At 42.9% G+C, this 14936-nt stretch overlaps 1 protein-coding gene across 6 annotated transcripts in view; it reads right to left on the minus strand.

The window, feature by feature from the left end:
* The window catches only part of nrxn3b (neurexin 3b), a 278223-nt gene extending 264271 nt beyond the window's left edge, over positions 1 to 13952 (minus strand). For all 6 annotated transcript variants that reach the window (XM_084031039.1, XM_084031042.1, XM_084031041.1 and 3 more), the window contains exons 1-3: positions 13241 to 13952; positions 8462 to 8479; positions 8069 to 8095 (exon numbers count right to left, since the gene is read on the minus strand). In XM_084031039.1, coding sequence (XP_083887165.1) covers positions 8069 to 8095; positions 8462 to 8479; positions 13241 to 13937 — 742 coding nt within the window. In that variant the 5' untranslated portion in view covers positions 13938 to 13952. The remainder of the gene's footprint in view (positions 1 to 8068; positions 8096 to 8461; positions 8480 to 13240) is intronic.
* Positions 13953 to 14936: the final 984 nt, after the last annotated feature.

The raw sequence follows: 14936 nt of genomic DNA on the forward strand, positions 1-14936 counted from the left end.
CGTGCCAAGGCCTGGAAGTGCCAGCTGGTGCTCTGAATCCAACGTCTGAGGCATAACAGGAAACTCGTTTTTAGTGCATGAAGACAAACAGACCACACCTCTGATGACACGGTGCCTTTCCCGATATCATGCATTACACAAGGAGGAGGAAGGACAAATTATTACCATGTGCACAAATATTACTCATAACTTCCAGCATCTCAATAATATTTGTTTTCTTTAAATTATATCGACTGCAATGTTGGCATCTAAATGGATAAAATGGTCAAAAAACATCAGAAATGATCAATGAAAAACGGATGGTGTTGAGCATTTGGTCATGGTGCTATGGAGCAACAGTTAATGAGCTGCACACGAGGATGCACATGAGCACACGGCAGTGTGCTGCATACCTGCTGACAGTTTCACACTACACCCTGATTGACAGTTTGTGACACGCCAAGAGACTGAACCAGGCACCAGCAAAAGTAATGAAGAGGAAGTCTGTAAGCTAGCAAACGCACACGTAAACACATCAGGGTTTAGCTTTACTAATATTTTATAAGTAGTAAATACATTCATCATTTAGGGCTTAATAATACACATAATTATGACAGCGTATTAGGGCCACTGTAGGGAAAAAAGTAGAGGGAGGTGGGCAAATTAGTAGCAACTTTAAAAAGTCGCAAATTTGCTAGTTTTGAAGTGGCAAATTTGTGACTTTTTTAACACAATAAAGAATCTTGCCCTACTCTCTCGCCTCCGTTTTCTTTTGGCATAGATTCACATGTACATATAGACGATATAAACAAGTTCCGCTAACACCAGATGTTTGCCGTTGCTATGACAACAAGTGAAAGCTACCGCTAGCATTTAGCCCAAATTCAATCAATAAACACCCATAAGATGACAATTTGGCTTCATATAAATAAAACCAATCATAACCATCAACATCATCACCCTGAGAACCTTAACGAGGCGTTGTCACACGTTTTGATGGATTAATTAGAAAAATAAATGCCACATTCATGGGATTTTAGCTAGCATAAATGCTGGTTGTTTGCATCATAATAAAGTAGCAAATCTACTAGTTTTAAAGTAGCAAATTTCCAACTTTTTTTCTCTGAATATTGCCCAGCACTCTCGGCTCCTTTTTTTTTTTTGCTACAGCGGTCTTCAACACTAAATGTTACATTTTTGTATTTAAAAAGGATCACTGCAACCATTTAGCATTACCAATCTATAACATTAGATATTTTGAAAAAATAAGAGATCAAAATTGATGCAGCAGAACCTGAGACATCATCTTTTTAGTCAATGCATTCTTCTTTCTCCCCTTATATAACTTTTATCAGACTTAGCAAATCTCACTGGATTGACTCACATGGACCTGTAAATCTGTTTGATTTGTGTCAAAGCCTCATTTGCTGCTCGATTGGCATATAAAATAATGTGAAACTATGTCATATTGCGTGATACACCTAACACACAATAATATAAAAATAACAAAATACACTGCAGTATCTTTCTCACGATAACACAGAACATTTCTGTCATGTATACTTTGGGATAAATGATAAATGGTCACTCCCTATTGTTGAGGGCAAAGTATATTGTAGCCTATTGCTTTGCATTGCAGTCTCTCTACATGAAGCTGGCGACCGCCAGGCAACGAACCCAAAAGCTGTGAGGAGCTGGACATAAATCCCACTGAAGCCTGGCAGCATCTGTGGACAGGCAGTGAGCACCAGCATAACACTTCCATCTCCAGCCTCACTGTGATGAGAGGCTCACGATGTCCACAGTACTTTGAACTGGAGAAACATGAGACAGACAGAGGAGGAGGAGGAGGATGAGGAAGAAGTGAGAAAGCCTAACTGGATTTCTGAGGCGGACAAGATAGGGTGGTACGAAAGGAAAGGGGACTCGACTCAGAGAGATGGAGCCAGAGTCAGAGGAGTGGTAGTCTAGATAACAGGAAGTGAAGTCTCAGGATCAACACCCGGAGGAAGGAAGTCAGACTTGACTCCTCCCCTTCTGCTTTCTGTGTCTCCGTTCTCAAACTCCCTTCCAATCAGGAAACAGCAGCAGCAACCTCAGAGCTAGCAACTCTGGCAGCGGCATGCTCCAGTGACGTTGACTTGACGACGTACCGATCCCTTCCACTTCACACCAGCTTCCTGATATCGGTTTAGAGTTTAGAGAAATAAACGTCTCAGTCCACATACGTGTTTTGAGGTTTTATGCAGAGTTTTCTTTTGTGGGGAATCAGACATGTTAATGATGGGGCTCGACCTTCCATTCAAACAAGTTTCCTCCCGCACCTCTGCAGCTTCCGAAGCTTAGCACCGCCCACGACCATTGTGATTGGTTGAAAACAACACAAACGAGCCAGAGCGTGTATATATATATATATATATATATATATATATATGCGCAGCAGGACTTTGAGATAATTAGGGAGAGTGACTCCAGACAAGGAGAATAAGCCTTCATGCAGGGGGATTAGACTCAGGCAGAACCCTCCTTCCCTTCCTCACACTCACCCCCACAGCCACGTTACGTCCAAAGCAACGGCAGTGCTCCTCCTCCATCCTCCCTGAAGTCCTAATAGCTTCATTACAGAACGAGATAGCTTTTTTCACTGTGATCTGCAGAATTCAGCTTCTATCGTTATCGTTGAATCTGTTTTCACTGATGAATCTGTTTGATATCTTGGATATTTCTGTATAGTAGACCCTTCCGTCTGCTTCTCACTGAAATCACTTTTTGTTTTACCAGCAAAGATAATATTCACGCAGGCAATGCCATTAGTGACGGTGTGGGCTCTATGGCAGCTTTGACAGCTTGATGGAGTAGCGGCAGCGGGCGGGGCTTAGCAAAGGGACAAGTATCTCCAATGGTCTGCAAAAAAGCACAGTACAGTACATGTACAGTATATACGGCATATTAATCATAATACTCACATTCTGATGAGAATATTTACTGATTTGTATTACTGCACGGCGTAAATATTTTTTTGCCTCCCCCTATTGTGTGTGCATTCAAGTATAATGTGCAGTGACATCAAGCTTTGGTTCTGCATATAATGGCTGGCTTTGTGTTCAGAGAAGAGCCAGGAGGTGATGCTGGCAGCTACAGCTCAGTCTCCTCTCTGACCTCTCTAGACCTTGGGTGGAAACGACCCTGATGAACACCATCCAGGTGTCCGCTGAAAGACCATCACATGGACATGAAACAGAAAACAATTGTGATAACTCTGCAGGTTTTGTGCAGGCTGTTGCTTTGTTGAGACCAGAGTCATCTCACTGCCTCCTGATCTCCATCATCTTCTCACTGCTGGATCTTTGCCACCATCATCATCTTCAGTCCTCATCTCTATCACTCATCAGATTCAACCTTCTTCATTTTCTTCATTCCTATTCGGAGCCAAGATGGACTGTTTTCCTCGCTAAGAGTGATGGTAGGGACTTAAGTGCACTCAAAAAAACTCACAAAACGGTAAAACAACCATAAAGACTGGTTTAGGTCTCCCTGGTTATTATTGAAAAAAAGATCTAATTTTGTTGTTTTTGGTTTGTTGGTTTGGTTGAAGTACACCAGGACTGAACCATATTGCCCTTCCTACATTTTGTTCCCATATTGAATATTACAGTTAAAATTGACTATATATTAGTCAATAGTTTTCTGTGTCATTTCACGCTCTGATTGGTCGTGGTTGTGGGTGCAGTTTTGTTTCCATTTGTATGCAATGGCATTGCCCCCATAAATAGCGTTTGGTGTGAATTATACCATCAAGAAAACATTGCAAATGATTTGTCATTGTATAATTAGAGAAAATAATCCTTATTTCATTATATCACCTCAAGGTGTAAATAGAAACAACTTCATCTGCATCTGTGATGTGGTACATGTGCAGCTGACGTCTTGGACTGCTTTCGTATTTACAGTACTTTATACGTCAATTCCATCTCAACATGATGAAACTAACAACATCCAGATCGGCTGTAACACACGCTCACATTCAGAAATGTCTGTTTCAATAAGATCATTTAATATGCAAACAGATGAGCACATGTGATCTCAAAAACATCTCAGAGTGGAGTCAAACGTACTTTACATATCTGCACGCTGAAGTGCAGCAAGTTGCTAACTGGAGCAAAGTTGCAAACTGGAGCACAGTCTTTGGTTCACTGCCATCGCTTATAAAGTAGTTTGCTGTATCGTCAAAGCTATGCATCAAAAAAGTTGCATATCTAAGCCAAAAGCAATCAGGGCCTGATTGATCGACAGCTGGTCTATGTGGCATCGGCACCAGATCTGAGTACAGGGATGAAAAGTTGCTCCACTACACCTTTCCTCTCGCCACTCTCAGTTTAATTCTCTAGTGTCTTCTCCCCAGCCTCCCACTTCCTGTGACCTCTGACCTCTGTGTCATTTACAATAAATACACATAACTGCAGAGACTAGAATCTCATAGCACAGGAACCGCATCTCTTGTGAGGAAATGTGGAAGACCTGCTGCTTTAGTGTGTGTATACACTCAAGACAGACTCCTTCTTTTCAGGAAACAACTGGTCCAATGCTGTAGTGCTGCGAACTGTGCATGGACCAATCAGACGGGAGTACCCAAACTGCAGTTGATGACAGAGTGATAATTGGTCGTATAGGTCAGCATAGATATAATTTATTAATGTAAGGCACATTTTCATTTTACACATCATGCTGTATTATTGGCTACATGAATTGTGTTGCAGAATCATCTTTCTTAACTTACGTATTTCTTTCCAGGGACACATGAGTGTGCAGCCTATCTAGGGAACATTTCAGGGTTATGTAGAGACAATCATTCACACTTACACAAATGGGTATAGCCTAATTCCCCATAGGTGTCCCCAGTCCCAAGTCCATCTGATTTGCATGTCCTTGGACTTGTGTTGGAAACTGGAACACCCAGAGGAACCCCCTATGGAGTCCACGTAGAAGGCCAGAGCTGTGCATCAAACGTGGGTCCTTCTTGTTGCATTATGCAACAGAAGTAGCCACAGAAAGTGTTTCTGTGGGACCGCTCACTACACTGAACGGATCAATCAAGATCCCCTTCCCATCGCAGCACTGATGGTTCAATCACAGCCTTACAACCGAAAGCAGGCAGACCTGTCAATAAGTGATGTGTAAAAGACTGTCGTAAGATCTATAAATAGTATATTATAATGGAATATATTTTTTGAGGGTTGTGTCATTTTTTTTTAAGCATTTACAACACCATAAAAAAAAAAAATAATGATGATAAACGTCCATATTCGCGGACTGGTACTACCAAATCATCCGGTTGTAGAGGAGAATCGAGTCGTAGAGGAGACGGTCGGAAGTGCGTTGAGAAAGATGAAGCGTTCACATCCAAGCGGAGCTCAGAAAAGGAAACAGGGGGTAGAGGGGGGCTTCAAAAATCTCCATAGCCCAGAGCTCACACTTCGTTAGCTAGTGAGATTGTAGTTAAAAAGCAATGCTTTTATTTCCATGTCCTCTACATGCATCATCAACTGTTTTTAAAAAAATGAGGAGTCAGACATTCCAATTCTATTGAACCAATGTAGCAGCTATCATTAGCTCTATTAGTTAGCTAGTGCTAATAATCTTTTCAGACAGTGAAATCAATGATTGCTTGTTACTGACAATGAGTGGTGAACCCGCCCTGTTGTCATTGGCAACGCCATCATGTCTCATGCAAGTACAACAAGCTTGACAGGGGTGGCAACAGTAACCAAGGGGGAGGGGCTTAGGGAACGGTCACTTGTTCATAATAGTGAACATGGGCAACTCACACACACACACCATTGTGGCTCACTGGCAATGGTAATTCAGCGTTCCTCCATCTAGCTGACAGAGGCACACAGAACACACACACACACACACACACACACACACACACGCATTACCGCACACAACTACACAGTGTATCACATGGCTTTGATAAATGAATAATGAGGCTATTCTTTGCACGATTGCAATATACAAAGGCCACTGCTGCGACCTCACTCATACGAAGCCAAGTGTCAGGTCAAATCGACCAATCAGCTCCTTTTCAACAGATAGAGGATTGTCACATCCAATTAAGCCCTTACCCACACACACACACACACACACACACACACATGCTTGTACACACAAACGCCTGTAGGCCTCATCTTCACAGACATCACATAATTAATATTTACCGTTTGCAAAGACAGTGAATAATCCATCATCAAATTTACTCACATGTTTTATATTAAAACAGTGATAATGAAGTGAAAATCACACAGTCTACTATCAGTACTGACACCATGTTTCTCTCAATCGCTCATCCCTCATGCAGCAGTGCATGTGGCCACTCGTAGCTTTCTCTCTTAAAACACACAGACAAGCATATACACACACAATAAATGATTAACCAGCGGCAGCTCAAGTGCAAATTGCAGACACACACTGGCTCTTGCAGCGAGATCAGACTACAGTAGAGAAAAGGGAACTGCTTTACCTTTGTTTCTACCTACAGTTTTCGGAGAGGAGAAAGGATCCGTAGAGATAAAAGAGGGGAGAGTGTCATCCGTGCAGCGCACCAGAGAAAGACAGAGGAAAGTGAGGAAAGGCTATTAGTCTACAGGAAGCCTGTACAATCCAAACTGACTCTTTCATGCAAAATGTGGACAATCATGCAAATGGTTGATAATGGGAGAAAGCAATGCAAGCAGCACACAACTGACGCCATTTGAGCATGATTTCCCAAAGTTCCACTGTTCTAAACGCTGGTGTGATGGAGGCGGCCTCGCCACACTCACTGTTCCTGTTCAGCACGAGGTCTTTGGCACTGGAACATTGTGCAAAATGCCAGATTACATTTACTGATGTTCAATGTTCAACTTCCAAAGCTCACATTTTTGGAATCACAGCTCCAGAGCAATGGCTAAATGAACCATAAGGAAAGTTTGACAACTGCAGTTACCAAGGTCAATAATGACATTTGAATCTTCCTTAGTCCTTAAGTCCTTAAAGTGCTTTACACTGGATACAAATAAACTACAATTCCATGACTACACACCAAACTCCATATGCTGAAGAAGATCATGTGGTATGATTGAAAGTCTTGGTAAACAGCTGTGTCCAAGCTCAAGATGTAACATAATGATGGTATTTACTGTCTATATATCCACAAGCTGACCATGGCAAAGGTCTAGAATAGGAAAATACTGTGTTGTCGGCAAATCAAGTAAGCCTGAGGTGTAGAAGGTGAGGCAACAGAGCACTCTCTTCAGTCAGAGACATATAATGGCTATGGTTTTAAAAAGCAATATTAAATGTTACACTGATTGTAACTAAAACCCCCACATGGAAGTGGAACTCCTCCTTCCCCACATACTTCCTACATCAGCCCAGGATGCAAACGTTGTCCAATATTAACATCACAGCATCATGAAATAAAACATATCATATATCGAGATATTGTGATTCAAAATGACATCCTCTAGTTGATAACATGCTTATACAAACATAAGTGTCTCAGAAAATCTGAGATGTTGCTCTTAAGATTTACTTGAAAAAATTTTTTTCAGGCTTTAACTGAATAAACACAATTGTGTTTTTTCATATTGGCTATTTATAAATTGAATTGATATTTCGTGACATATATCATTATTACGATATGAAATGATCCTGATTTAATCGTCCAGGGACAGGGATCTTCTAGACCCTTCGTCTCTGCCCCCCACACACACACACACACATCGCTGCAGAGGTCGAGCTGGAACAGTGGAGTGTGTCACTGCGTGTTAGCTGTGGAACTGAGAATAGTACACAATTATGTAACACACATGAACCTGGGTGACATGAGGGTGAGCAGACCCAGACAGACGAAGGTGAGATGAGGAACATGCCCCCCCCCCCCTCCCCAACACACAAACCCTCCCACTTCTCTGCAGCAACAATGGGAGCATTGCAACACACTAATGCACACGGAAAGGTATTCAAGGCACACAGCGTAAAATGATGCCCTAAAACCAACAACAGCAAAAAAGACAAAAGAGCTTCATAGAGACAAAGAACAGAGTACCTTGCTCTGCCTTCAGGTGTGCGAGGCCTTGAGGAGAAAATTCAAACACAGAGGGACAGAGAGAATTTTAAGAACAACAACACACCAATACTGCAGTTGTATTGTCATTATGCATGCTTTGCATGGTGGCAAACCATGGCCATCACACTAAAAGCAAAGCTTCCCCGAGTGCATTTGAAAGCTTTCTGTTGAAACAGACAAAATGACTAATAAAGAGAGCAAAACAGCATGTGAATATAAAGTAGTTCCAAAGTTGTTTACTGAATATAATTATTTTTTTATAGAACTAGACTGCTGGCATTGTGCATGAACACATACATTTGTTTAGATTACATCATTTGATAAGAAATAAAGGTCTAATTTAAACTGGGACGACTGTGTCCTGAGACTCACCTGGTTTTCTCTGGACTGCTGTGGAATCGTCACAGGAAAGGAGAGAAAAGCAAAGAGTTGCACATTAAAAACACACAGCTGAGTTTGCATGTGGATCTAACCATGCAAAACATAGCACACGTGGAAGCATTGTTCTCATGTAAGAACACCAGAGGCGTCCCTTGACATGCCTCAAGCTATCAAACAGAACTAGTTGAGTGTAAATCCCTGTGGAGAGCAGCACGTTTCATCTGTCCCATCTTCTCAGGGAATCAGATTGACATTAACACCTTTGGCAAACAACTCTTTCACATTTCGAATATTGCTATAATATTCTGCAACCTTTATCCCACAGAGTGCCTCACACTTAAAAAGAGACATAAATCCAGGAGGATTTAACGTGAGGTGTGGATCTAGGGATGCTCCTTCTCAAACCCATGTTGTTCTCCTCCACTGCTGACCCAAATTCAGAGGAATGCTCACTGTGGGATTCTTGCACTTCGCCATTTGGTGCGAAAAAAAAAAAGCCACATTACTCTTGTCCCCTCGCAGCAAATGTCCTCACCGGCATCTCATCCGTGGATGATGCTTGTGGGTATCAAGCATGCCAGCCTGATTTAGGGCACATGCAAGATCACTCTGCTATATGTGTGGTTGTATGTTGATACATTTCTGGCTGTAGCCGGACATTAATATTGAGAGATTACTGGAATCAGAGCTCCCTCGACATCATCAAGGACTGACAGGAGGAAATCAAACACATCTTTATCAAGGCGGACTTCATTAGACATTTCAAGTGTCAGTTCTAATACACACTCTTTGATATTAGTTTGATGTAATGCTGTGATCTCTGATGGGCCTGGCCTGGATATGAACTGTTTTCCTCTGACAGCATTAAATCCTTGTAAAATGTTACGTCTGGACATAACAAGAAGACATTACTATCATGTGAGAGGAGGAGCAGAGAATGAAGAAGGATATTTTTTCCCTGTCTCCTTTGGGGAGTCCAAAATGGCTGCTGCTTCTCCTCCCACAAGAGAAGGGTGACATTGCGAGAGGGAAGGGAAGGACAAAGCATGGGAGTGGGGGGAGGGGGTGGAGATAGTGGCCAGCTGACGGACAGCGGCACAGATCCAGCCTCAAGTCTGGGGGACTCGGGACCCCTGAATGGATGTGCTTGAAGGAGCAAATACACAATGTGACTGTGTGAAAGCGTGCGCTCGATAAGTGTGCACACAGTGAGTGTGCACGTTTGTGTGCTGCACACTCAGTCTCAGCTTGCCGTGTAGATAAAACCTTTCTCTTGATGCGACAGCGCCTTGAACAAGCCAATGTGCTGTTGAGGACATGTGGTCCAAACATAATCCCCTGCTCTATTTTACCAGCCGCTTCACCACTCAAATCCAAACATAATTTCCAGCTTGGGCACTAGACACAAATGCCCTCTGCACTGGAATCAGGCAAGTCCCTGCACCATTTTCCCTTTTTTCCCCCTGACCTACTTTTTATAGTAAGATTATTGTAACTGTCATTTTTTCCATGTCTGTTTATTAATCCCCAAAGCTAAGCCTGAAGGCACCATTTTAGCACTTGCTTAACAGTTTACTTGCCCTAGCCTTCAATTACTAGCCTTCCATCAAACCAGTGAATATTTTTAAGAAAAGGGGCCATTAAGTGTCTTTTTTACATATTCATTAAACAATTCAGTGGCTCTTAATAACCTTGACCTTATGCATATCTCATTGTAACTGGGGAAACCCTACGGTATCCAAGAGACTTCATCATGTCACCCCCATGTCACCCCCATTCATTTAACTGAACAGAATAAGGGACAATATTCAGATCATTGCCATAAAAGATATTGATATTTGCACAGCTAATAACAGGAGCTGAATCAAGATGACTCAGCAGAAAGAAGTAGCTTAAGAGTTATCAGTGGCTCCCACGTCAAAGGGCCGGAGCTACGGCAGCGGATTTCGTCTGCCAAAGTGGAGCGAGTGGTGACTGGTGTCTGATTTCAGCTTGTTGCCCTGACACAGTTAGTCACACTGATACATCCTGATCCACGAGGGACGAGAGACTGAACATGTGTTTTATGACCAAGTGTTTGCGGAGCTGCTAGCCGAGCTGGACCGTTTGGGAAGAGATGCAGGAGCTCAGAGTGGCAGATTACCACGGCAATGACGTGACGATACTTCAGTAGCGGGCTAACACAGCTAGCTTGGTGTCACATATGCACACCCAAAAAACTGGGCAAACGGTGCTGTGAATATGGATGTCTGTCAGCACAAGTGGCACAAACAGCCGACACTTCCACATCCCACGTTCTCACTTCTCATCTCATATGTTCATTCTGCACACTGCTTCCCTTCTAGGCCAGTGGGCTAGCAGGCTACTATTAAGAATACAGCTGGCAAAATGCTGCCCAGGCCCAGTCCACAGTAAGTCAGCCATCTGCCCATTTTAACGACAGCTCCAAGGCCTTGCTGTCTGAGCCTGTGTCTGTGTGCACGGCTGTAAATGAGTGCATGCGTGTGCAGCCCCATCATGTGACGTATGAATATTCACAGGTTTGACAGATTGCTTTCATTTCTCATTAAGATACAGCGGGGTCAACAGTGCCGACAGAGACAGGTGTGCTAAGCATGTGTTCACCTAACTGCAACCGAATGGTGAAGGTTTGCTCGTTCTGAATATCGCCCCAAGACATCACAGGCTGCTTGAACAACAAGTACTCCGACACTTGTAGACATGTGGACATAACAATAAAAGAATCCTGCGGTAGTTTGCTGTTCGACCGAATCGGTTGGCGGTGGATGTGCAGCCATCTCTGCTCTCATTACCCTCCTAATTATGGTTCCCCGTCTCTGTGGCATAATCAACAACAATAAGCCACATCAGTTAATGGAAAGGCAGAAGAGAGCAGCAGTCTGATCAGCTGTGGAGCTAACATGACGAGCCTGCCTGCATTGCTCTTTTATTACTAGAGAACAGAAGAACATAAGGTGTGCAGATAGATGTGTGTGTGTGTGTGTGTGTGTGTGTGTGTGTGTGTGTGTGTGTGTGTGTGTGTGTGTGTGTGTGTGTGTGTGTGTGTGTGTTAGGGAGGTGTTGATTCTTCTCTTCTCTCTGACCTCCTGAGATAAATCAGGGTGCAACAGGCCAGTGGTGACATATGAACATCTCCTTCCAAGCTTCCTGGCCGAGACACGAGCACACTCTTCCAATCTTAGTTGTTTTAACATGCGGATGTCAGATTCCCTGTCAGATCGTAGGAGGTTCTCAGACACAATGGACCTCCGCCTCCTCCTCCTCCTCCTCCTCCTCCTCCTCCTCCTCCTCCTCCTTCTCCTCCTTCATTGTCTGTTCAACAGAAGCATTGAGCAAAATGGGATGAAGCCAAAAGGGGCCATGTCCAGTCTGTGCGCTTGACTACTCTGCAACCAGCACATCGCGTGCTGTCCTGAACAATGCCACAGGCTAGTGCTCGGGATTTAAGCTGCAAACAGCTTCATCTGGGCAGCGAATGATGGGGCAGATTATGAAACCAAATACAGCGGACGCCTATGCACGGGGATCTGAATTATTATTCTACATGCATGCTATAAAATTGATCGGTTGTTAACTGGATACGTTACAGGTTAAGAAACGCGTGCAAACAGTGCCACAGAATTCAGTGAGCATCCCCCTGATTTTGGTAAAATGGAACCATCCTTTGTCGGTCTGATTCAGACATGCAGGAAGTGGGTCAGCAGTGGAGGACATTTGACATGGGTCTGTTCACACTAAGCCAGCTCTAACAGTCCATACACATGAAAAAAGAGTTAGGTGTGTAAGATTATAGATGCATTGTGTATTCAATGAATTTCTGTTCAAAATATGAAAAACAGATTTTCTTTCTTTATTATGTAGAAGATGCAGTACCAAGTTATTCTTGGCTTGAAGAATTCCTATATTTTAAAATACTTTTTATTTTTTTTTATTTTTACATGAAGCAGCCCTTTACTAGCAAAAAACAGAGGCAACTTTAAACAAACTGTCAACAGGCCATTTAATAGTAAATATGATTGTGACCTGAACAAAACTTAGTATCTTATATCTTGGTGTGGAGATAGAATAGAACATAGTCAAAGACCCCCCCAAAAAAAGAAGAGGAAAATAGATGAAGTTGTTTCTCATCCAAACACTGTGTACCTTCAGGTCTCTGCACCACCTTGCAAGAGCGGAATACATTTGACAGAGAAAAGACAACTGAGTGTTGTAATTTTAGTCCTATCAGCTAATACCGTATCCACCGCTTCCTCATCAAAGTAATAACTGTGAAGGCAGAAGAAATGCTGAGCACATCACCTCCAATTTAACATCCCACGTGAAGTACTAAGACCCTTCCAAAAGAAGATGTTAGAGCAACAACCCACAGAGAAATGTACACATTCCACATCCTGTAATTTTCATTCAATCTTTCAAACACCTGGACGTACATCTGCTGCTCTTGATATCATCTTTACCGCTGTGGAAAGTCTATATTTCAACCGCATTTTTTCAAGGCATTTCATGAATTTAGTTTGACTAAGGCTTAGGCTTAGGCTACTCACCATGAGACATGGATTTTTACAATCTGGTGCAAAAAAAGCAAATATGAGGGGTTAATATAGAAAGAATGTTGTCTTTATACCTGGGGTCAGACAGAAACCTGCTGTTAGGTCACATCTACATTCATAAGGAGTCTCAGTTAATTTTTTACAAATATAATCAATATTCAGCGGTTGACACAAAAAGCTGTGCAGCCAGCCCTCTTACCTTCAGTGCAGTATCGACCTACATATCCAGTTTTAGAGCAGTCACAGTACGTCTCTCCGTCTGCCAGAGAGCAGATCCCTCCGTTCTCACAGGGGTTCTCTGTGCAAAGGCCCATCATCTCCAAGCGAACTTTCTGACTATTGATGAGTGTGGGCAGCTTACTCCCATAACTGAGGTCTGTGATAATTCCCTTGAATGGTGGTAGCTCACGGACAGAGGGCAGGGTGATGGCAGACGTGCGGATGTCCCCCGGGAGCCCTCCGAGGAAGAGGTCACTAACGATCTTCATGAACCGCCTCTGGGGCCGCACCTCTCCCGTCTTGGTGTGGCCGTCCACAGCCAAGCCAGTCCGCAAATTGTGCCTGTTGATGGCGGCAAAGTGCCAGCGGCTGTCGTTAACCATTTTGTCCGAGGTGATGGTGGTCTCGGCACAGTCGATGCTGACTTGGAGCTGCAGCTTACCCTCGGATAAAGTGAGAAGCAGAAAGTCGCAATAGCCGCTGTCATCGAAGTAGAGCAGCAGGCCTTCTGCTTGGGAAGTCTTGAACTGAAATGTCAGGTCACTCCTTGAGCTGGCGTCCCAGCGCAGGTAGCGAGCCCACTGACCTTCAGAGCCGGTAAACTCCAAGCCTGCGCTCAGGCCCAGCACGGTGGTCAGCAGCAGGAGGACATGACCGGGGAGGCTGAGGGGCTTCATGGCGAAGAACAGACGCAGCAGACGAAGGTTAGACGTGGGATATATCGTCAAAGTGATGATAACATTGGGTTCTGGCTGCGTTTCAGGATTTATCTGCTGAATGTTATATTCCACATAGATAATTTTACAGTCAGCAGAAAATGTCTGTTTTTGTCTGTTGTTGTTTAGGATGATCTAATGTTGATAAAGGATGGAATGTAATCTTCTCAGACAAGCAGAGTTTTATGGAAAAATATCCAATTGTAAGTGAAAGGTGATCCTGAGTGTGTTTTGTCAGTGATTCAGGGCTGCATCTGGTGATTTTTCTTTGAGGCGACTTCCTGGATTGAAGCACACAGCCTTCATCTCTAGTCCAGTCCCGAGCCCCATGGTCTGGCCTCCAGCTTCAGACACTCCTTTGACAGAACTGCTGAAAAAAACAACAGATCACTTATATCAACAACAAACAAATAAAAAAACTTTTTCAACATCAACTGGCATCACAAAAGAACCACCTGCAAATCAAATAAGTGATGGTTCCAATAATCGAATCTAATACCATCTGATACACAGCCCCACCACAAATAGATCATTTGTGAAAAGTTGAAAAAGATTCACACTGTGTGTGAGAGGTTGATGCAACTTTGAGGTGGATTTTAGGCAGCATTTTTTTTTCATGTTGTTACAATATATTACCATATATTATTGTAATTAAATCAGTTCAATTAAATACCATCCCCCAAAAATAGACAATGCAGTGCAAGCTGTTGTGCCACCAAGTTAAATAAATGACACAGCAGTGCCTTCCATATAAACAAAATCATGACTATGAGTTGTACATCAAGCTCTAAGAGGATATATTGAGAGCACCACTTAATGAGGATTTGAATCTCCACGTTGCCAATAAATACGACATTACAACCACTAACACCCATTAAATGTTTACAAACATTTTAAACAGGGTTGGATTTTATTTGACAATCAACTCAAATAATCGTTACGTTTTAAAGCCTTATTTTT

Source organism: Eutrigla gurnardus, assembly GCF_963514095.1.
Source record: "Eutrigla gurnardus genome assembly, chromosome: 16".
Classification (NCBI taxonomy): domain Eukaryota; kingdom Metazoa; phylum Chordata; class Actinopteri; order Perciformes; family Triglidae; genus Eutrigla; species Eutrigla gurnardus.